The following is a 25,831-nucleotide window of genomic DNA, read 5'->3' as shown; positions in this document are numbered from 1 at the left end:
CAATTAACTTAGGTCAGATGTGGTAGCTGAATCTTCCTTATCTGTGGTGGTTCCCTCCTACTCCTTGTTTGAGAGATAGGCTTGGTTTTTAGATGATAAACTCCTGAAACCTCCCATCTTACTCAAAATTGCCTCCTTCCCATGCAGTTTAAAGCATGTTTCCCAAGTGTGCTTTGGCTCCTTACATAGGTGCAACATAACCCTTCACAGTTTTGTGATTGTGGGTGCAAGTCAAACTTCCCCTATTGAGACTTGAATTTGGTTCCTTCCCCTTTATTAGTCAGCAGGGCTAATCCCTCAAAATTAGATTCACTGAGCATAGCTATCCTTCGATACTCCTCACTCCGAATTATGGAAAAAACTTCATTGACAGATGGAAGTTTCTCTTCGAAGAACTTGTACTCTTACCTGATCATACTCGACATTAAGACCAGCCAAGAACTCTACAATCCTGTCTCATTCAAGTATAGTATGAAGGGTGACTACATCTTTGCTACACACCATCTTAATATCCTAGTAGTGATCTAGTTCAAGCCAATATCCATTCATCTTGTTATAGTAATCAATTACCATTAATGACCCTTGCTTAGTACCACTTATTTTTGTCTTAATCTCAAATATCACCAAAGCATCTTATACTTTAGAATAGGTACGCTTAATAGTTTCCCAAATATCCTTTGCAAAAGATAAAAACATGTAATTTCTGCTTACCTCAGGTTGCATGGAACTCCAAAGCCAGGACATGATCATTGAATCCTCAATATTTGGGAAACTATTAAGCGTACCTATTCTAAAGTATAAGATGCTTTGGTGATATTTGAGATTAAGACAAAAATAAGTGGTACTAAGCATTGAATCCTCAATATTCCATGCTATGAATGTGGGATCTGAAGTCTTGGGGGTTGGTTCAGTTAAATGGGTTATCATCCCTCGACCTTTTAGGAAAGTCCTTACAAGATGTGACCATTGAAGGTAGTTCCTACCATCTAGTCAATAGGAATGATGCATTCCCTGTAACTCACTGTTAGGAGGATTTCCGATTGGTTGATTGAATGAGACAGCCTCTGTCGTTGCCATGGACGGAGTAGTCTTAGAGATTTCTAACATAATTGGAGGATCGTTTGGCTAAACAAGTAGGATGAAAGGAGACAATATGGTGCAATGAAGGCACATTGGGATTAGATCAAAATGAGAGGATAACACGGGTTAATCGCAAAGGTTCTGATACCATGTGAGAATGGAATACCTTCATTCATGTTTTACACACAACAATGCAGCCCTAGTTATAGGGTTGAGGAATTACAACATAGGAAAGATTACAATAGTTGAAATTAGAAAAGATTACCTATACAAAGTTTAGGAAAATATCCTAAACTAGAATTAAGAAAGTATCCTAAACCGATTTTAGCAATTTCTTAAAACCACATATTAGATTAGCTTCAAATCCTAATCCTTATCCTTTCCTCTATGTATCCTACGGGAATCAACAAGAACGGAGAGAGATAGAGAAGACAGAGAGAGAAATTCAGAGAAATATCTAGATTCTAGTATTTCATTTGTCAATTAGGAGTGGACAGCTTGTATATATATGCTGATCCAACGGCCCATGTGCTGCTAACCGCCCCCACGTTCTAGGTGGTACAATCAAATAAGCTCTCTCCCTAGGCACAAGCCCTCACTATTGTAACTATCCAAGTACAACTACTCATTGCCTATAGCCCTTCCCATACAAGGTACCTCCCTACATGGTACATAACAATTGCCCTCCCCTTCACAAATTTATTGTCCTCAAGAAATTCAGAGAAGGTTGGCAACTTGAGGAAATTGCTAGAGTAAATCCAGAAGGTACTCCTATGTGTTATTGTCCGAATGAAGGTTAGACCACTGGATAAGGACTTGAGTGATAGGGGCGCCTTCTTTATAGATGACTCACTAGTCCACTATGGTTGTTAGTTCCATGATACTGTTGGTTGTATTAGGAATAGTAGGCAAAGAAGAACTCACTTGTTGTGTCCCCACGGATTTCTTAAGAAGAGACATGAAATACTGGATGGATCTTGGAGTCTTCAAGTAATTGAAGCCAATAGGCAACATTTCCAATTCTAGCAGTAATTGGAAAAGGACCATAGAACCTAGGGCTCAATTTTGAAATGGGTCCTTGCAATAAGGCTTTGAGGTACCTTGGTTTGAGTTTTAAGTATACTTCATCCCCAACCTTAAACTCCCGTTCACTCCTCCTTGTGTCTGCAAATTGCTTCATGCGGTTCTTAGATGTAGCCAATTCAATCTTTAACAATTGCAAGGCCTGCGATCTATGTTGCAGATAGGTGTAAAAGGCTGCCACAGTGGTTGAATTGTTTAGGGCTGGTAAGAGGGGTGGCTTGTAACCATAAAGAGCCTCAAAGGTAGACGTCTTTATAGTACTATGGTAGTTGGAGTTGTACCACCATTGAGCCAGGGCTAACCATTTGTGCCAACTCTTAGGCTATAGGAAGCAGGTGCAACGTAGGTAGGTCTCCAAACACTAGTTCACTCTCTATGTTTAACCATCAGTGGACATGTGCAATTTAACCCCTAATATTATCATCAACTCTTTCCATAGCAAACTTGTAAAAATTGTCCCTGTCAAAAACTATTGCTTGAGGGGTACCATGGAACTTCACCACCTGGTATAAGAAGAGCCTAGTCATTTTTTGGGATTACCGCCCTTGCACAGTCCCCCGCCGCTCGTGCCCTCGATTTCGGTAGAGGAGGTAAATCGCAGGTGGAGGCTTTGTGACACTGCGCAGGGCAAGGAATCGAACCCACAACCTACTGATGCGAATCCCAACTTCTCATGGCCCAACCACTTGACCTGTGCCCTAGGGGCGAGCCTAGCCACTTCTTGAGCAGTGTAAGGATGGGTTAAGCAAAGAAAATGGGCATACTTTGTGAACCGGTCTACCACTACCATTATGCAATCCCTTCCCCCTTCAATAAAGTCCATGGATATGCTTTCCCACGACTGCCCTGGAATAGCAAATGATTGTAACAAACCTGGGATGGCTATTGTTTCAGACTTGCATCTTTTACAAATATCACAGCTCAATACAAACTCCATCACAAGCTTCTTTAATCCCAGCCAATGAAAAAGTTGTTTTACCTTATGGTAGGTATTCACTATACCCGAATGCCCCCCTATGGGAGACTCATGTAAGGCCTCTAAAATCCTCCTCTTTAGTTGATCATCACCCCTTATTACCAACCAACCTTGATATCTAATTAAGCCATTAGTAAGGGTGTATTTGGGCTTACCCAAGGGGTCCATCACTAACTGCTCAAGTAACTCCTTAGTGCTCATATCCATTCCATAGCTAGATGTCACATCTTGATACGAATCTGGAACAACAGATGTGATAGCGGTTGAGCTTCCTTCTTCAAAACATCTTGACAGTACATCAGTAGCTATATTCTCCCTTCCCTTCCCTTCCTATACTATATAACATAATCTAAATCCGTAAGCTTGGCCATTCCCTTCCTTTGCAATTGTGTGTATAACTTTTGATGTAACAAAAATTTTAGACTCATGGTCCGTCTTAATCACAAATTAGCTCCCTTTCAAATAATGTCTCCATTTGTCCATTACCATCAATATTGCCAACAACTCCTCATATATACTCAAACCCAAGTATCAGGGGGCTAGGGCCTAATTGTGGAATGCTAAAGGCCTACCCTCCTGCATCAAGACAGCCCCAATTCCAGTAGCACTTGCATCCGTTTCCAAAATGAAAGGCTTATTGAAGTCTGGTAACCCCAGGGTTGGCACTTCACTCATTGCCTTCTTGAGTTTCTCAAATGTTTCCTCTGCCTTGTAACCCCATTTGAACCCTTCATTTTTCAACAACTCTGTTAAAAAATTATCTCGAGTATAGGATAAGAAGATCAGTAAAAACAATACATTTGAGGGTCAATGAAGAATTAAATAAGAGTTTATATCCCAATCTATAATTAGTGATAGTTGGGGGGTTAATCTGTAAATATGTTTATGTCTTCATTGGGATATCCACCTACTCTATAAATAGAAGGCATGGGGTGTGTGTGCAATATGATTCATTCTCATTCTCTATGTTCGAAGTGCAGTGTGTGAGAGGAAAGACTTGTGTCCAAGAAAGTTCTTTGTAATCTCCAAGAAGATTGTACTCGGATGGAATAGAAAGTGATCAATCATCTTCTCATTTCTATTGTTATTGGGTGCAATTTCATTATGAGAGAAAGGCTAGAAAGGTAGCTTTGTAATCTTGTGGAATGAGGGATTGTTGTACTCAAGTATAGAAAGAGAAGGGCTGCCATTGTACTTATCAATTTAATCAATAAAAGAAAAACTGCTCTGTGGGGGTTTGGACGTTGGATGTACTATGTAGGGTTGCAACTGGTGCAATCCGAACCAGAATAATCTTGGTGTCTCTTGTGATTGTTTGGTTTGTGCATTCTTACTCTTTTAATTCCGTTTTTTTCTGTTCTTGTTTTTCAATTTATTATTTCTGCTGTTGTTTCTGGTTTCGACCAAGAGTGAGAGAGATTGGCATTAAATTGAGAGGATTCTAGTACTCCTAATATTATCAAACTCAGTGAGGGGATGGCTAATTACTCCATAATCCTATACAAACCTCCGGTAGTAGCCAGTCAATCCCAAGAAACCCCCCAAGCCCTTAACATTGGTAGTGTGACTGATAAGCTAAGGCAGAGGCTGGGGCACAAACGAAAAAGGAACAAAAGCTCTTAATATTACTCAAATATAAGAATGATCCAAAGATAATACAAAATAAGGCTATGCTGATTATATATACTCAGCAAGAGCCTAAACCACCAACATAACAGAGGCGCTAACATAAGCACAAGACTAAGATTGTTTACTACACCATACAGCAACAAATATAACATAATTAAAGAACAACACATCAAATACAATATTAACAGCTAGAAATAGCAGCTTCATGTAATATTTTCTTTCACATTCCCCCTCAATTGAGATCCCTTCTGACCAGTTGCTTTTTTGTAAACGCTTGAGAAGCTGAGGCTGCTTGAATAGGTGATTCCTTTAGATTAAATCTATCACACAAATATCAAAACCTGCTCCTTGGCAATCTCTTAGTGAAGAAGCCAGCTAACTAATGTAAAGTAAGCACATACCGAATTTCAACCTCACCATTTTCAACCTTTTCTCACACAAAGTGTACATCAATCTCAATATATTTAGTGCAAGAATGAAACACCAAATTTCAGCAATACTTTTACCAGCCATATTATCACTCCACACTATTGGTGTTTGACCACAATGATACCCCAGTTCTGAAAACAGAGACTTCAGCCATAATATTTCAATCACCTCTTGAGCAATAGCCCTATATTCAGCCTCTCCAACTAACTGGGCAACCACTGTTTGCTTCCTTGAACTCCAAACTATCAAATTGTGCCCAAGAAACACACAAACACCACTAGTAGACCGCATGCTAACCTTACAACCAGCATGATCCGCATCAGTATATACAATCAATGGTAAATCAATAGGTGCTAGTGAGAAAAATAGGCCTAGACCAAGGGTACCCTTGAGATACCTAAGCACCTCTTACAAGCTATGCAATGTTGTTGTTTAGAAGAGGATAAAAATTGACTGAGCTTATTGACCGCAAAAGATATATCCGGCCTAGTGTAGGTCAAAATATTGTAAGGAGCCAATGGTGGTACAGCATAGAGATGGATTGTCAAAGGAATCACCCTCATCAATTAAGGACACAACAAAATTCATAGGGGTATCACATGGTTTACAGTCTTGCATACCTGCCTTCTTCAACAAATCCAAAGCATATTTAAACTGAGTAAGATAAATCCCAGTGTGATTTCTGTGAGCTTCAAACCCTAGAAAGTAATGAACAGATCCTAGAGTTTTTAGAGAAAAATTTGTGTCCAAATCATGTATAAAACTCCAAGGGCTATAGAATCAAAACTGGTGATCAATACATCATCAACATACACCAATACAAACAGCACAAACTGAGAAGTACGTTTAATGAACAGTGAGGCATCAAACACAGCCTTTACAAACCCCCCTGACTACAAAGCAACTCTCAAATTAGTGGACCAGGCTCGAGGCACCTGTTTAAGGCCATAGAGCGATTTCCTTAGCTTACACACATGTGAGGGATACCGAGCATCAATAAACCCCTCAGGCTGAGACATATAAACTTCCTTAGTCAAATCTCCATTCAAAAAAGAAGTATTAACATCTACTTGATGTATGTCCCAACCATCAGGATTATACTTAATCCTATACACCCACATGCAGCCAATGAGGTTCATATCCTCAGAAAATGGAACCAAATCCCAAGTGTGATTATGCTGCAAGGCTGTGAACTCTTCCTTCATAGCCTTAACCCATCATGAGTCTAAAAAGGCCTATGAACAGAACTATGCACTAGAGAATTGGCATGAGGAGAGGTAAACTAAAGCTACTTGGCCTTGGACCTAGTAAGTATAGGATGAATAGAAGAAAGAGGTACAATTGTATGTTTAGTGGTACGGGCTGCAGGTCTAGCACAAGGCCAAGGAATGGCAACAGTAGTAGAAGAATTAATAGAGGAAGAATCTGTGGATTGTGAGGAAGCAGTGTTTGATAAGGAATAAGACACAGGTCGTGCTACTGTAGAGGAAGCAGGAGTAGAAAGAAACTCGAAAAAGAGAGTTGAAAATCCATTTGTACAAGGCTGAGAAGTAGTAGGAGAAGAGAATAAGAGATCAAATGGAAACTCATCTAGATTAAATTGCAAATGTCGAGAGATGTAAATTCGACCAGAAGGATGCAAACATTTATAACCTGCTTGTACATGACCATACCCAATGAAAATGCACTAGGTTGAATAAAAGGCAACCTTGTGCTTGTTATAAGGGCGTAGGTAAGGAAAGCAAGCACAACCAAAATGTTGCAGCATCAAATAATTAGATTGCTTGTGATAGAGAAGTTCAAAAGGTATTTTAAATTTGAGAGAAGAGGAGGGAAGCAATTTGATAATATGGATAGTTGTTTGGAAAGCTTCAACCCAAAATTTTAATAGCATGTTAGCATGAGACAACAAAGTAAGCCCTATTTCTGCTATGTGCCTATGTTTCCTCTCGACAACACCATTTTGTTGATGAGTATAAGGACAAGTAAAACGTGGTTGTATGCCACAGCTATGAAGATAGGGTAAAAACATCTTAAACTCTCTCCCATTGTTTGTTTGTAAGGCCTTTAGTTTGGTTTGGAACTAAACTTCAGCAAGTTTATGAAAGGTTATAAATGTGGACAAGGCATCTAATTTAAGTTTCAAGGGGTATAGCCATGTATATTTTGTATAGGCATCCACAAAGATGATATAATACTGATGTCCTTCAATAGACAAAGTAGGAGGAGGACCCCACAAATCTGAGTAAATCAATTCAAGAGGTTTCTTTGCTGTAATTGGACAATCAGCAAAAGGAAGTTGACTAAATTTTCCAAACTTACACGAATCACAAAAGGAAACATTTGAATGAGAACAAGAATGATGAATTTTATTAAGAATCAAATGCAATACATTAGATGATGGATGCCCTAGCTTGGCATGCCATTGACCATACATCCTTTCATTTTGTGCTACATGAACACTAGGTGACAGTCCATGACAAAATGGAAGTTGTCCCTTACATTTATTTGAAGGAAAAACATTACATTCTAACAAAGATGTACTGCTAGCAATAGAATTAGACTCGATAGGCTAGACTAGAGCACTGGAAACAAGAAGATCAAGTGTTGAACTCAGTTGATAAAGCCCATCCTCAAGAATCCTTTGAGTAGCACTTCCCCAGTACTCTTGTCCTTAATCAAACAAGAGCTAGAGTTAAATTCAACAACAAGGTCATGGTCTCTTGTAAGTTGTGAGACACTAATTAGATTCTTTTTCATGTCAGGAACATGATAGGAAACCCACTCAAACTCCAATTTCACTAACCAAATCAATAGAAGAAGTCCGATTTACAATGCTTAGTTCTAGAAAACTAACAAACGATGGAAGAACATAAAAAAATGAAACAAAGGCCAATTCAAGAGGGCCTCCTCTCCCAGAATCTTCTTTGAATTCTTTCACACCCTCTCTCTTCTTTCCTCTCCCTTTTATATGGATTCCGCCGACGATTACAGCCACGTGAGGTTGTTATTCCTAACCGCCTCTGACAATGCTACCCTTGTATCCTTTTCCTCAATTGCCCTCTTGCCTCCTTTCTTACCCCTACGCTGATATGTGTAGTGTATCAATGCTCTATTAGAACATGCAAAACATTTGGCAAAGAAATAGTGGAAATAGGTTTGGTTTGAGTATACAAATGTCCAAGATCAACATTAGAGATAATGAGTTGCTTACCATTACCAACGGGGACTTTATCACTACTGTTGTAAGGTGCATGAAGAGAGAGATTGCTAAGGTTTGAGGTTATGTGATTTGTGGCTCCGGAGTCAACAAACCAAGTTGAATCTGTTAAAGAAGGTTGTGACAAAGATGTATTATCAATAGGCCGTGAAAAATTATTATAATGAGTTCCTCGGACAGAACCTAGATCACTCATGTAGGCCTCGCTAGAATCATTAAGGGAGGCTAGAAACACTCGTGAATCTGATTGGAAAACCATTGGAGGCCTTTCAAAATTTGGACTAGACATAGGAGCAGAATTTCACTGAAAGTTTCTATCAAACCGATGAAAACACTTATCAACAAAGTGCCCTGACTTGCCACAAAACTGACAATAAATTTTCTTTCCCAATTGTCTGCCTCTACCTCTTCCCTCTCAATTTACAAAACCACCTCTATTTGGTGCAAAACCTCCTCTATTATGCACCAAATTTCTAAAACTCCTCGGTGTGTATGCAGTCATATTTACATGCATAGAAGATGACATAACTGACTCAACATTGACAGATCTTTGCTCATGCATCTGTAATAAGTACTGGACCTTCTCAAGATATATATCATCCATTTGGTAGGTGATAAGATTGAGAACCGTCTCATATTCATAATCCAGTCCATTGAGGATTGCAAGAAGCAAATACTTATCACTTAGAGGCTCTCCTATGGCAGCGAGTGGCCTATAGTTTTGATCTTAAGAATGTAGTCATTTATAGACAAGGAATCTTTCTTAACTGACCTAAGTTGCTGCTTTAATTGAAAAGACTTGGCAATTGTTTGAAGAGAGTATGAGTTTTCAAGTGACGACCATATCTCGGCAGATGATTCGCAATGAATCACCTGCGCCAAGACTTCCTTGTCAATTATCAAGAAAAGCCACCCAAGCAACAGCTGATCTAATCGCATCAACTCAAAAATTCAAGATTCATCATAGGCGCTCCTTCTTCGCCAGCATTAAGATCTTGTCATGTACCTGGGGTTTAGCCTAGGATTGGATTGACAATCAAAAGGATCTAATAGAATAGACTCAAGAACAGAACATTGGAAAGGGAAAATGGACAGAAATGGGGGGAGGATGTAGAGAGAAATGAGGGAGAGCAGTAGAGAGAAACAAGAGGGCGACTGCCGACTGGAGAAAATTGTAGACAGAGAATTAGATTTCATTTATTCAATTCAAGCATCCAAATCCCATCCGTTTACATAGCCTTGTATAGGCATATTTGCTCCTAACTAACTGCATAACAGCACCCATGTGCTTCTAACCAAATGCTAAAATATCTCAAATATTTTCTAACAACTATTATCAACCTATTACTATATTGCCCTTCTATGGATCCTTGAGTCATGACAATTCCCCCCTCCTTGAGAGAGTTCTTGTCCCCAAGAACTTACAATAAGTAGCCATGGCTCTTCATCCAATTCCAGCCTTCTCTATATGGTTCATCCTTCTTTCCTTCTTCCTCCTTCTAGGTCTCTTTTTCTTCATTTTTAGGTTCTCAATTGAAACAAAAATGATAATCATTGCAGACAAGGCTAGATCTTCCTCCAAAGAGTAACATACTATTCCCCTTGGGTTTGCAATAGTTGCCAAATTAAGGTTGCTAGTACCCATAGTCTGAGGATCCAATATAATGCCAAAACCTGTCAATGTGTCCACATCAAATGCCTTCAATGGATTTAACTACTCCTTGTCGCAAGTAGCAGCTGAAATCTGCAACCCTACAGCCTTCAAATGTCGATCATTCCGAAACTCACACAACCGACCAACTACCACATATGTTCCCCTCTTCTCATCATCTTCGTTGTGTGTTGTTTTGAATACAGAGGGTTGACTAACTAGTTCTCCAGCCATCTGTTCGTCCTTCAATGTAATAGACAAGCATTCAGATTTGCCAACTGGAGGAAGAACCAACACAACAGTGGGAGTTTTGTTCCTTTTGACAAAACCTTTGACTTCTTCAACTGCCTCCTTTAGCTTTTCCCTAGCTACAACTGGCTTCAAGAATTCCTCACCACTTTGAATCTGGTGTTGGTGGATAGAACTACTATCAAGGTCATAATTCAAAGAAAACTTCCCTTGGCTAGAAGAGAAATCAACATCTTCTACAATCTAGCTTGACCCTTCTGAAATGGCAGCAACACCATCATATTGTTCATTGCTATAGTCTTTTATGTCGATGGTAAGATATCCTCCAACTAGTGTTGTCTCCACCTTCTCGTTGCCTATTTTAACCCAAGCCAAGGACTCCTTAGCTTTCCCCGCAATCACATTCCCCACATTGGTCGATTCTCCATATAATGGGCTCATCACCCGCGGTAATGCAAGGGGCCTTGCTTCTTCTGTAAATCCCTTCATTGACCCTTCACTTCTTTTCTGCCAGCCCTCATTCAGCACATTCAAGTGTATTAACTCTTGTCTTAGCTGCTCCATTTTAAGGAAGTCCTAACTTCTGTGATAATCATCGAAATATTCCACCGAGAAGTTGTAATAATACTTCTTAGTCAGTATTATCGCAAACTCCTACAACTTCTCGCAAAACATATGACCGAATTCCTCGCACGTTTCATGAATCCCACTACTTACTCCCTTGTCAATTCGGCTAGACACATTATCCAACCTTTCCCAAGCCTGATTCTTCTGAATAAACTACTCTTGATTCTTGTTGTTGCCAGCTGAAATTGCAACCTTCTTCTGCTGCCATTGAGGCTCCAATTGCCTCATGCTTCCACTGCTTCCCATGGATTCACAAGCAAAATTTCCCACTGAAAATGCAACATTCTTCTGCCGCAATTGAGACTCCAATGGTCTCATATATGCACTACTCCCCATGGCCAACTTTTCACCAACAACCTACTTTGAAGACCGAGAAGCAATATACATACTGCTCTTCTTCAAACAAGTTAACCCAAAATTCAAAGCCAAAATTAACCTTAATTTCCCTTTGTTCACAGCCTCAAGCACCAACAATCAACGAGTTGGATAAACTGGAAGTATCCACTTCTCACACGAAATCCAGCGAATCCGTTGCGCCACTCTGACTTGCAGCTGAGTTGCCAATTAAAGCTGACTAACACAATGGATAAACAGCCTCCTGACTTGCTCGCGAACGCTACAGATTCAGGATCGTTCAGACCTACATCCACTTCACGCCTTCACTGCTCGCTAGAATTGAAATGGTTCAGCGATCTTCCCAAACCGTGATTGCAGCAGCTTGGGCACAACAACGAATCAAACTGCTACTTCGCCTTCGTAGTCGAACCTTCTGCTTCTCCTCCACGAGTCGAACCGGAAGCCCAGGGCACTTCCTGTGATCCTTTACGTTCAGCAGCCTTCGTGAGTGGAACTCCTCCCAATCCCGATTAGGCGATATTTCCGATCGGTGGTGTTCAATCCGTTCACCCAGACTGCTGGACTCGCCTCGAATCCTTCCTCTGGTTCTGCCCAATCACCGACCGTAATTTGAAAATGGTCGCAACACCCACTACACCACCGTGAGGAACCCGCTACACAATCGCCAAACCTACTGCAATTAACTCGGCCACAACACCCACTTCCTTGTTAGGACCACTAGCAAATAGCTCCTTGAATTCGCCTGGGTTGTCGAGAGTTGTGGTTGTATCTCACCTCCTTTATCATGGTCGAATCTAAAAATTCACTAGCCTGATACCATCCTTCGAAGTCACCTCCAAAAGTCGGCAACACACTTGAGTTTCACAACCGAGCGTCACTGCGGGCTTCGCCTCCAAAAATCGACAATGCTTCCAATCAGTTCCTTCAACTCGACCAGCAGAGTCTTAGCCGAAGCCACTCCTTCAGATCTGAGCCAACACTAACGTCCTTGTGTGTCAGAATCAATTCCGAGATTCAATGGTCGTCTTCGTCTTCAAAACTCAAACATGAGTGCCTCTGATCTGCAACTGAATTGCCGATCAGAACCGCCTAACGCAATGGATCAACCACCTCCGTACTCTAGTTTTAATCACTGAAATTAATTTCAGTAGCCTTCTAATCGAATCGGAACCCAAGCCAGGGACAACTACAGCCCAATCACTGTCCAATCACTCCAAAACCATCGAAATTCGCCAAACTCAAATCGTTGTAATAGGATTTGACGGAATCATAGCCGAGAATCGTTGGCTCTGATACCAATTTGTCATGTACCTAGGGTTTAGCCTAGGATTGGATCGACAATCAAAAGGATTTGATGGAATAGACTCAAGAACAGAACATTGGAGAGGAAAAATGGACAGAAATGGGGAGAGGATGTAGAGAGAAATGGGGGGAGGATGTAGAGAGAAACAAGAGGGAGAATGGAGAGAATTGTAGAAAGAGAATCAGATTTCATTTAATCAATTCAAGCATCCAAATCCCATCTGTTTACATAGCCTTATACAGGCATATTTGCTCCTAACTAACTGCATAACAGCACCGATGTGCTTCTAACCAAATGCTAAAATATCTAAAAAAATCTTCTAACAACTATTATCAACCTATTACTATATTGCCCTTCTATGGATCCTTGGATCGTGATAGATCTGTCACATACTTAGCTGGAGGCGATGCTTTATTAAGGAAGGACTAAGGTCAAATGCTCAAATTGTTGCTGAAATCTGTGCCTTCCAGAAAATATAGTTGTTCGGATCAAGCCTAATAGGTATGTAGTTGAAAGCTTTGCCATTGCAACAAAATCTGACTGCGAGGTAGAGGACAAAGATGAAGATGAATGAGGTGGAAGGAAAGATGAGGCACTATGATCTGTATTGGATGGTTGCAGCTTTGATACCATGCGATTGACAAGCTAGAGCAAAGGCTAGGGCACAAACAGAAAAAGGAAGAAAAGCTCTGAATATTACTCGAATATACGAATGATCCAAAGACAACATAAAATAAGGTTATGCTGATTATATATACTCAGCAAGAGCCTAAACCATAACATAAGCGCAAGATTAAGATTGTCTACTACACCATACAACAACAAATATAACATAATTAAAGAACAACACATCAAATACAATATTAACAGCTAGAAATAGCAGCTTCATGTAATATTTTCTTTAATAGGTAGGCCTAGGCCAAGCAACCATGGCTGCCACCTTGCTTGGATCGGTGCTTACCCCAGCATTTGAGATGATGTGCCCTAAATATTCTACATGTCTCTATGCAAAGGAACATTTTGACTCCTTAACATACAATTTGTTGAATCTAAGGACCTCAAAAGTGGTTTTTAGGTGGTCTAGATGTTGGGCAAAAGACGGGTTGTATGCAAGAATGTCATCAAAAAATACTAGCATGAATTTACATAAGTAAGGTTCAAAAATTTGGTTCATCAATGCTTGAAAAGTAGTTGGGGAGTTGGTAAGCCCAAAAGGCATCACTATGAACTAATAGTGCCCTTGGTGAGTTTTGAAAGTTGTCTTAGGTATGTCTTCAGGCCTCATTCTTATTTGGTGATAGCCAAACCCAAGATCTAACTTGGGGAAAACTGAGGCATATTTGAGTTCATCAAGAAAATCTTCCACGATGGGTATGGAAAACTTGTCTTTGATGGTGATGGCATTTAGTTAACAATAATCAACACAACTGCCATGTCACATTCTTCTTTTTGACAAGTAGCACGAGTCAGGCAAAAGGGCTACGGCTTGGTTGAATGATAGCTCTTTGAAGCATATCTTTGATTAGCTTTTCAATCTCTATTTTGTCTCAGGGGTTATGGATCAACATTAGCAATCAAAGCTCCTCAAACTTGACCTAATAGGCCTATATCGTCCCTTCTTGTTTGACTTTATTGAATTCTTCAACCACGTCCATCATACTCATATCCCTTAATCTCTCACATAAGTCATTTGTGAATTCACTCCACTGACAACCCTTCTTCACCTAGATCTATCCTTGGAACCAGGAATCTCCCATAGGCAGAAGCTAGTGTTACTTTCTATTGATTGGGCACGTTGTACATGGTGAACATCCACTCATAACATCTCACCCACCACCTTGGATTCTCTCCATCAAACAGTGGTATCTCCAATTTTAGTGCAAGGACACTCAGGTAATTGCAACTAGCCTAAGTTTCTTGTCTCCTCTCTAAAGTGTTCTCCCCCATAATCTTTGGTTCAATCTCAAACTCCAATGATTCTACTGGTCAATGTCCTGTCCCCACTCCGGGAAGGATTGGTTCCAACCTCTCCCTAGGAGGAAATTCTAAAGAAAGCCTTAGCGATTGATGGCTAGAGAACATCCTCATAAATTGTTGTATCTGCTGTCTCATTTGATCACACGTCTACTCGCATAACAGATTGCTCTATTCTTGACTCTCCTCTCGCCATCACTCCATCACTACGTCAATCCTTGTCTCCACCACTGTTTCAATCGATGACTCCAAAGTACCCATCCTCACATGCATATCGGCCATTGCCACCATGACTTCTTGTAGTTGTGACTCCATCTACTTCATTCTTGTTCCATTGGTCATGGTGACAAACTTAACGGAAAAGAACATCATCCAAGAACGTTGTTCTGATACCAAAATGTCCTCTCCCAAAAGATCTGACCAAGGCTCTCACCGATCACGATGAGGGATTCTAAAGGAGGAGGGAGAATTAGAACTTAGGGGGAATTAGAAGAATAGAGAAACGGAGGGACATAGAGAAGATAGAGAGAGAAATTCAAAGAAATATCTAGATTCTAGTATTTCATGTCAATTAGGCGTGGACAGCTTGTATACATATGCTAATCCAACAGCCCATGTGCTGCTAACCGCCCCCATGTTCTAGGGAGTACAATCAAATAAGCTCTCCCTAGGTACAAGCCCTCACTGTTGTAACTACCCAAGTACAACTACTCGTTGCCTATGGCCATTCCCATACAAGGTACCTCCCAACATGGTTGGTACATGAGAACTAAAATCATTATTAAGTCACTAAATGATATACTCAATATTGGATCAACTCTCATTTGTGCCAAAGTCCACTCAGTCTTCAATAAGCTTGCCCCTTTCTCCAAGCTTGAAAGGAAGCAACATTAACAAGACTCTAGGAAATTAACAAAATAAGTGTTGTAATCACTTGTATTAGATTAGCTTAAGTTTGTCTCGAGAGAGTTTTTTCTATTGTAATATTAGTAGGTTGCATTTGTTTATCACTTGCGTTCTTCTAGAAGGCATGTTTCTAGAAGAGTTGGTTAGTGATATAGGCCGGTTAGTTGGTTGTAACTACCAGATAAGTCTTTTATTTCTACCGCCTCTATACTTTATAAATAGAGGTCGGGTGAGAGGGTATTAGCATTCTATTCTAATTTCCTATCGTGTGATAAAAAAGAAAGGAGCATGCGCAAGGGCAACTTGAGAGTAAAGAGAGGATATCTTTGTAATCTTGGGTTGGGAAACTCTATACAGTTCTATGTATAAGGCTGTGGGAGAGTTCTAGTGCATGTAATTCTCAAGTTTTCGTTCAAAATAGTGGAGAATAGCGCCTCGGGCAATTTGGATGTAGGTCTTCTTTAAAAGATTGAACCAGGATAATTCTTGTCGTGTTTTTCATTTCTATGTTTTGCTATTTCTTGTTGTTGTGAGGATTTGAGAGATTCTATTTGTGTCTTGGTGAGTGCGAAGTGCTGCAAATCTACTCTAACAATAAGTCACACTTTATTCTAAATTGAACAAGAAAACACAAGTTTACATGGAATCAAAATATGAGTTGTATGCATTGAGCACAATCATATAAGGCCTAGTAATGCAGTGAAGTCTGGCCACAAGAGGGGGCGTATTGAGAGTCCAAATAATATAGAACTAAAATCATCCTTCTCTTATCAGCTTAAACTTCTAGATGAGATAGCAGTCAACAATTTAACACCCATCTTTTAACCACAAGAAAAAAACACCTGGACCAATCTAACAAGTCACCATTTCTCAATTGCACTAGTTCAAATGTTGAACCAATTAGTCCACTGAGGTTGCTACAACAATACTTTCATGGCTTAGTCCCACCTCTGCAAAGAAGGCGGGCTTCTAAAATGTTTTTTATCAAATATCTAATATGTGAAATTATTATTCTCGCTTGCTTGCGCGTGTTTCTCCTTTTAACTTATTTCTTCCATAGTTGGCATATAACTACCAACTATTAGGGTAACAAACCTCCGACATATAAAACAATCGCACACAAAAGTTTTTCACAAATTTTTCCATCATTATAAAGAAGGTGAACTTTTAACATGTTTTGCATAAAACTTATGAGAAGCATTAATCTTAGTACCGAGTGAGATGCTCTGAAACTATCTCATCATTTAGGAAGTCCAAACCAGTTCCCTCATGATTCTGGCCCCCACGCAAACCATGCCGTTTAACAGCTCTCTCAGGTGTGATTTCGCTACCTACCAAAAAGGATTATGAAAAGCATAAGCATCACTGTTTTTTCCTATGCATTTTCGATAAAGGAAAAATCTATATATTGAGAAGATTATAGTACAAAATAATGTAAAGAGCCAAAGGTCTAAATAGGAAGGCCACCTAATAGAACAAGATCTCAATATACCATGTATCAAATCCAACCATGCAAAAAAGTCTATACCTCAAAATAGGGCACCAAAAAAATTCTAAACAGGAAAATGTTCCACGATAGTTTTACCTTTTGACTAGTAAAATAAAACATTCACCTGATGTTTGAAAATGCTCGACAAAAGATAAGACTGACATATGTAAAACCAATGAAAAATCACGGATAATATAGACTCGGTGTGGTAGAACAATGGCTCATACTTTTCATTATACCTTTGTCCTTTTTCCCTCAAGTGCAAAGATCTACAAGAAGATAAATGACATGTTTCCAACTTTTTATGTGGCACCAATATGAAGACAAGCAGATTTCAACAAGCCTAAATGTTGACCAACTCCATGCTTATCTCCATCCAAAAGAAGGGTCCACTGAGTGTCACTCTACAGCTTACCAAACATAACGCAGTAGAAATTATGTAATCTAAGTTACGGAGACTGCTTCTAATAAAATGTTCAGTGGAAAACATGTCAAACAATTGTCCATGTGACTCACACCAATACATCTTTCAATACTTATAATTTAAAAATTGCCAACACAAAATGGTATCCACTTTTGCTAATTATCCTAAATCTTTGTTTGATATAACTATATGAGGCTGTGTTTGAACTTGTGGAAGAGAAATGAAAAAGAAAGTGGCATGATTAGGAGATCATGGCAGACAAAGTAAAAATTGCCTTTGGGTTTGGGAGAGAGAGAGACCCATTTTTTTTTTTTTTCTTGGGGGGGGATAGTTTTCCTTATTTGATTTAAAAAGTAACCAGGGTAAAATAAATAAAAAAAAGGGAAATTAAGATATATAATTTTCCTCTTATTTTACTCACATATTCTTTCCTTTGTCTCTTCCAGCTAACAAGGAACAACAGAAATGTAAATAATCTTTTCCCTCCATTTCTCTCCACAAAGTTCCAAACAAGTATCTTGAAAAGCATAGATGCTAAATGTATGTATATGCAAGAACTTTGTAATGTATACTATGTAAACAAAAACTCCTCATTCAAATGTGACTACAGTTTGTGCTTATGGGAGTGTAACAAATACTGAAACTTATTTAAATGACAAAAGGTAATGGAAGCAGCCATTAGGTAAAACCTAAGGCTATGTTTGGCAGTTCTGGAGGGGAAGGAAAGGTACATAAAAGAAAGGAAAAGGAAGGAGAAGTTACCCTATTCTTGCTTGGATATTTAATGAAGAAAAGGAAAAGAACTCTCTTCCCCTTGTTTGGAAGTTTAAGTGAAAATGAAAGGGAAGAGAAGGGTTATAATATTAAATTTCCAATATAACCATTATGTTTTGTATTCTAATGCATAAGGAAGACGGCAAGAAAGACAAAGAAAAAAATTAACTAAAAAAGATTCACATCCCTTCTCATACCCTCAGATTTCAAGGGTATGAGATTTTGGAGAAAGGAGAGGGAATGAAGGGGGATTGAGTCCCCTGCAATCCAATTCCCCTCTTCTTTTTAAATATCTTCCAAACAAGGGGATTGTTTCCCTTTCCTCTCTATACCCTCCCTGCCTCCTCCATCTCCTCAATCCAAACATAACCTAAGTACTAACCGGGTTACACTATTGACTATTCAAGGTCAGGCTTTCATGGAGGAAACAAGTCTTTTCTTTTTCCAAATAGTCATTTGGTTTAGCGTGTTGGCACTTCTGCCAAATCTTGAAAGTGTTTCAACCAACTTTGACAACAATGTGTTGTAATTTCTAGCCTCCAATCTCTATAAAATAACATGAGAAATGGTTGACCTGTTATTTTTCAATAATTTTGGTAACGCAATCTCTTCTACTAAGTTTCCACAATTAAGTTCAAGATGCAAGTTTGAATACAACTTTAGTGTAAGATGTAGGATACCACCATGATATAAACAGATGGGTCACAATAGAGATATGCACTCTTTTCAAAAGGTCACTGCTAAATATGGATGGAGCAACATTACAAACTATCATATAGACATAAATATACAAATGAAACTATACAACGAATCACTATCACCAACTATTAATGCTTTACCTACCAATAATTTTCTACTATGATGAGTTTATGCTTTGACATACCAAACAACAAGAAACCATTTTTTCATATATTGGATAAAGATGACCCTGCAATAAGCTATAGACCTATTTTAGAAAGATCAATTCCCAAAAAAATAAAAAATTCTAAGTAAATTGGTTCTTAAAATTCAAGTTATGAAAGATGATTATCAATAGGCATAATCTACACCATTTTGTTCCCTGGATAATCCAAAACTGTATGGTTCTAAGAATATTTCAAAATGATAAAACACGGTAAAGGCAGATATTGCAAGACAATAAGTATCGATATCCAACGTATTTAACATTGACAAAGTGTATCTGAATTCAATAAACAACATGACTTCCATCAAACTATCACAACACTAGAGCAAAACAATAACACATGTCCCAGACCTGTCCTAACAGATAAGATCAGAGGCAAACCCAACAAAATATATTCAGCAAAAATAATAATAATCCTAAAATGACTTACCAAAAAAAATGAAATAAGATTAAATAAAAAGAAGTTGTACTGAGGACACAATAAGAAAGGGGAAACATTACACAACAAAACTAGAAACGTGCAGAGAACTAAACAGCACCCAATTTATTGGCGCCATATAACAATTTATTATATGCTTACAAAGAGGAGTGTCAAGAAATAACCTCCTGAATTACTTGTCCCGATACTGGATTGATTGGCAAAACTTCTGCAAAGCACACACCATCATTGCACTGAGTACCAACAAAAACCCAAGAACCAAGAGAATAGATAAAAATAAATACAAAGAAAAATGGAACAATTCAAAGAAACTGCACCGGAAATTAACAAATACTAACTTGAAAGAACGAGGCGAGTATGCTTCAGTGTGTATGCACACGCGTATATATATAAAGACACATATAGGGAGAACACATTAAAACAGTAATATACCTGTGCAAAAGCCTGAGAAGAGTTATGGTAGTGACAGAACCCAGAAGAGCTCCAGCTCCAATCAAAGCCACGCACTTTATTCGGTCTTCCATCTCTTTCTCTTCTGTGTATCCAATACGGTGTGCTCGTAAATGGAATCGGCCAATATAAGATCGGGAGGGCTTCTGGGAAGTTCAGAACATTTTGAAACCCACAGGTTGGGGAAACGCCGCTCCAGCTGTCCGCATCGAGTCGGCTAATTACGAGAACTACTAAAACTATCATCGGTTGCCGGTTAAACCCCGCGATCTATAGAATTATTTCATCTTACCCCTGTTTTCATAATAGAAAGAAAAAGAAAAAATAGTCCACGGGGACACAGCCGAGTGATAAATGTGGGGATTATAAAGATATAGTCATGCAAAAGATTGTTAGCATGAGATCGATTTTTGAAAGAAATAATTTTTTCTGGGGGTGATTCTTGGTAAGTATTAATAGACGCAGTCTCAAATCCTGATCACTTGGACATATTCCTCTATTTACCTTTCTCATGATGACCCAGAAACGAATTCGATGAGAGGGTAAGTAATGACACGTAATTCAAAAAAAAAAATATACCAACAACAAATAGGTGAAGTCAATAAATTCTTACATTTTTTTCCTAAACAAATGTGGTGAGGCTAATTTTGAGAAATATCTTATATACTAAATTAATTTTATAAAAAATTTGAAAGAATAATTTATGAATTTCATAATATTTTTATCTTAATTAACTATGTTGATTTATCTTCAAATTGATGAAATCCCATATTAAATTTTAATAATTGTGTAATATTTTTATAATATTTATGAATTTATCTAGAATAATTTATGAATTTCATAATATTTTTATCTTAATTAACTATGTTGATTTATCTTCAAATTGATGAAATCCCATATTAAATTTTAATAATTGTGTAATTAGCCTCTTTACCTTTTAAATCTAGATATACTCACGACAAAAAATCATACTAAACTCAGAAATTTGAAGTTCTTAAAATTTTAATAAGAAACTCAATCTCATTAATATTTCTTTTATTTTTTTGTTAGGTAATTCAGTAGCGCTTCAACTTACCATTAGCTGGGATAGAACTACGATGCTGGTTTTTGTTGTTTGTTGGTATATGTGCTATTTCTTAAAGCATAAAAAGAAAAACTTTGCTAATTATTTAAAAGTTACTTATAAATAATATATTTTTTAAGATTTTAGCTTATTTTTTCATCAAATGGTATTTCTTTAATAACTTGCAACGATAAATTGTATTCGTAAACAAATTATCACCACCTAAAATTGGATTCATAACCAATATTAATTTTAATGTTATGGTCATCTTAACCCTTGAAACAATTAAGTTATTTGTACAAAATTACTCATTAAATTACAGGTGAAGACTATGAATGAAACAGCCAGTGAAATAGTCTCATGTATCCAAAATTAATTGTTTAATATTCATTATAATTATCTAACTCCAATAACACATTACAATTAAACCTAATTGTCATTTAGTAACAAAAGTTCATGTATTTATAAATAAACAAAATATAAATCTCAAGACTAAATCCTAAGTTTTAGTGTGTCCACATTGATCATGCCTAAAAAAAATATATACCTAAAACGAATTATACTAGATGACTAAACCAAAGACACGAGATCATCGAGCTAAGACATGAGAAATCTTAATATCAATGATTTGAGTCACAAAATATCCTCAAGTAACAAAGGCAAGCCATGGCCAATAAAAAATAATACAAAAATACTATACAATATAGGTACCCAAAAAGCAGGTTTGATATAAATATAATATATACTATTTACAAACAATAATAACAAGGCACTATAGCAGGTGTAATAATAACTAAGGCAGGAGATAAAAAAAAAAAAAAAAAAAAGGCGTTGGAGAAACGAGCACTATTAAGCAATATAACGCAAATGTGTTTTTTTTCCCCAGCCTGTAGTAAAGGTTTTTAGCATTAAATGCAATATCAAATATTAAATGATTAATCTTATAACAATAAACATGTATATTAAGGTAGTATTTATTAATCAAGATATAGAATAAAAAATATCAGATATAGAAAATATTTTGAATATTTGTCATTTCTAATGTGTGTATTTGTTAAACTTATATGATGACAATTGAAAAAGAAATTACGTGACTTTTTATCTTGATTTTTTTAGATATACTTATTTTTTTGTCCCCCTCAAGATAAGCATATTTTAGTTCTTATATATAAGAAAAAAAAAATGACGGTTGTGTGTGCATTCTAAAAAATTTAAAAGATATATTTAATTTAATGTGAAGAACACAATCAAATAATACATATAATAATAGAACATCAAAAATACCCCTTAGATACAAAAAAATCAGGCTTTAGTAATATAAGCTATGTACAATATGTTTAATACTATACAACAAACAAACAAACAATATTTCAACAAAGAAAACAAATGAACAATAATATATATACATATATATGCAATAACACACAAAAGCGCAAGTAGGCAACAACTACTTTACACAACACCTATAAGCTATTTTAGAAAAAAAAAAAATCGAAACAAAGTGAACCAATAACTCTAAATACATACCAAACCAAACAAAAAAGTTAGATTAAAGAAAGATGACCATTGGAGGGTCCTCTATCACAAGCAAGCTTTCCAATAGAGATAAGTCATTGAAAAGGTCAATTACGCGTCATAGATTTATAATGCGTGATAACTCTGACCAACCTTCAACTGTTCCTTTCAAACTTGCATCCCTTCAAACTACAAGATTATGTTCATCACTGCCATCAAAAAGCAAGAAACATGAAGAAATCGCATAAAAATTATAGTGCTTTAAAAGATTTAAATTGTAGCATATAAATGAGCTCAAGTATGCTTCTCTCCACTTGATTTCTCAATCTTCTTCTTTTAATTAGATTTTTGGGATATCCCACAATTTTATGGAGCTTTTGAAGCTAACAACCTTTCTTTTTCATTATTTTTTTTTTTTTATCATTTTTCTTGGTTTTAGGGCCCTCCCGAGGAACTACATGAGGCACTTATATTACGTTTCACATCATCCAAGTGCTTAGATGCAAGGGTGAGCAAGAGTTCAGGTAAATCGAACCGAATCAACAATTTCGATCAATTCAATTCGATTATCTTTCTCTAAAAAAATTAATTATTCGGTTCGATTTGATTATTTGATATAAATAATTGAAAATCCGAACCGATCCGTTCACCTCTTATAAAAATTCAAACCGAACCCGCATACGACATACTTGCCCCCCTGCACCCGATAGCCTGGGACGCCCAAGTCAGAGTCACCCACCCCACCCGATGGCCTTTACTCGGTCTTATTTTTTTTGACTTTTCCAATTGTCTACTACTCTTCGGCCCCATCTCCCTCTTTGATGCTGATGCTAACGCCGACACTGACACGACGCGATGCTTCTTTTCTACCTTTGACGCTGACGGTTGTTGTTTCCATCGAAGTAACCACTTACGGGAAGGCGACAGGTTCTGCAACGCCGACCCTTATTTTCTACCTCTGACACTAACGACGACGTCGATTTCAATGCCAACAACAGTTGCATATCTCTCTCCCTTCGATTTGCACCATTGTGCTCATTTGTCAACATTGATGGCTCATTCAATAATTTTTTCGACAACTTCTATTTTACATTAAAATCTAGATATACTAAAATTCAACCATTATATGCTTTTGATTTTTGTGTAAGTGGATTATTGAGCCAAAATGAATCTAATGGTCGATTCAATCGTCAGAATCCATAGTGGATGGTGGTTGGCAATGTTTTTTCATAAACGTGTTGAGTTTTTTGATCATAAAATTAATTTTTAGATCTATAAAAAATCAACCATTTGATCAAACTCATTTTTAGGATATATGAATCACCTTAATTAGGGATAAACCATTGGCTTTGAAATTACACCAGTGGTGGTATTTTCCCTTTCCTATTACTTTTTTTTAATAAAATTTATTATATTTATCTTTCGACCTGACAATAAACTGTAGTAGTACCGCTTACACTATACAGGTGGTTTGTCCTATATTAGTATTATGAGTTTTTTAATAAATAATATTAGAAATCATGATTGATAATGGTATCATTAGTCATGCAGTGTCCTATCATTAAAAAGAATTAAAGAGATTATATGTCATTATCTCATCTATTTAATAATTTCTTTAATAAAAATGAATAACTCCTAGCATTATTCAATGAATTATATTTTATTGTTTGTTAAGTATGCATTGCTACACTAGCCATCATCATTATCTTCCTAAAGTCTTTTATCTCATTTAAGTATTATAAACTACTCTATTTTTATTATTCTATAATTATTATTTAATTATATTATTATTGTCAAAATATAACAATCTATTTTTAATCATGGGAGAATACAATTCGTGGTTGATCACAAGAGTCTCGAGAGCGTAAAGTATCAAGGATTTTGAGAGTCTCATCGCCAAAGTGTCCTGAGATTTTTGTCACCAAAGTATCTCGAGAGTTTTGGGTATGTTGTGTGATAGGAAACTCTCGTGATCTTTTGAATGGGACACTTGACGAGCAGGAGACTTATTTGGATTTGACGGGAGGTTTCTTGATGTCCAAGTGACCCTTGATGACTGAGAGACTTTTGATGATCGAAAAAGTCTTGATGACCGAGAGACCTGTAAGACGAATACACAGTTAGGGGCGCGGGTGGGTGCTCCCGCGCAAATCCTTCGATGTTAACCGTTGGATCAAACTCATTTTTAGGATATATGAATCACCACTCCGGATAACCAACAAGAGTTTAAAACACTGCTCCTTAGTATGTCCATCTCGTTTACAGTACACACAATGTTTCTTAGTCATTTTCCCTATTTTTTAATCCCACTTTGGTTGATTGTTAGTAATAGAAGCAACATTTCTAGCAAATAAGGTAGAACCATCACCTCTTTCAATAAAAAAGGAGGCAACATGTCTCTGTGACTCCACCCGTAAAACCATTGAATAGGCCTTATTAACATTAGGTAGTGGATCAAGTAAGAGAAATCTGGCTTCAAACCTAGTCATATCCATCATGAAGTCCCATTAAAAATTGCATCAACTTACTCTGATTGAGTAAATCTGTCATAGCATGTGATACTCCACACGTGCATAACAACGATGGATCCAGAATTGCTAGCTCATCCTACAACTTCTTGAGTTTTGTATAATAGGCCGAAACAGACAAATTATCTTGTGAAAAAGAAGAAATCTATTGCTGGAGTTAATAAACCAACGGACCGTTGCTTTTTCTAAATCTATAGGCTATCTCGTCCTAGTTCCTTCGTAATTGTAGTGTACATGAAAGATTCAACCATATCCTTCGAAATAGCATTTAAAATCCAAGATTGTACCATATAATCGCACATCTTCCAGGTTTCGAATATCTCTACATTTTCTTCTGGAGCTCGAACACGTCCATCGATGAATCCGAGATTATGTTTGGCACCTAGGGCTATTCGCATTGCCCTAGACCACGGCCTATAATATGTGTCATTCAGAGGGAAAGATACTAGCTGAACACTTAGATGATCTGCACTTTGCAGATACAACACATCGTCGATCGCCAGAGCACTGGTCTGATTGTTAATAACTCCTTCGTGCCTTTCTGTGTTATCAGTCATCTTTCTAGGATAACGCACAACTTCAACAGCAATAGAGAAAAAATCAAATCTAAAGATCTTATTATGCTTGTGATAACCAAAGATGAAGGGGAATCAAGACGTCAAATCTATGCTCTGATACCATGATAAATTTTACAAGAGAAAAGAATACAGAGCAACTAGAAGAAAAAATATTATTATTCCTTAGAAACGTATGTACACCCA

At 37.4% G+C, this 25,831-nt stretch overlaps 1 protein-coding gene across 3 annotated transcripts in view; it reads right to left on the bottom strand.

Annotated features, from left to right (window-relative positions):
• LOC127804599 (tRNA threonylcarbamoyladenosine dehydratase) overlaps positions 1 to 20,192 on the bottom strand; it is a 43,451-nt gene extending 23,259 nt beyond the window's left edge. The window contains exons 1-3 of one of the 3 annotated variants that reach the window (XR_008023689.1): positions 19,947 to 20,192; positions 19,679 to 19,722; positions 16,698 to 16,815 (exon numbers count right to left, since the gene is read on the bottom strand). Coding sequence is in view for 2 of the 3 variants with exons in the window: in XM_052341472.1 (XP_052197432.1) it covers positions 16,698 to 16,815; positions 19,679 to 19,722; positions 19,947 to 20,038 (254 nt within the window). In the remaining variant the exon portion in view is untranslated. Of the gene's footprint in view, positions 1 to 16,697; positions 16,816 to 19,655; positions 19,723 to 19,946 lie in introns of all 3 variants that reach the window. The other 2 variants (XM_052341472.1, XM_052341473.1) reach the window with 2 other exon arrangements.
• Positions 20,193 to 25,831: the final 5,639 nt, after the last annotated feature.

This window comes from Diospyros lotus, chromosome 6, assembly GCF_014633365.1.
Source record: "Diospyros lotus cultivar Yz01 chromosome 6, ASM1463336v1, whole genome shotgun sequence".
Taxonomy (NCBI): Eukaryota; Viridiplantae; Streptophyta; class Magnoliopsida; order Ericales; family Ebenaceae; genus Diospyros; species Diospyros lotus.
This window is presented reverse-complemented; position numbering and strand designations above follow the sequence as displayed.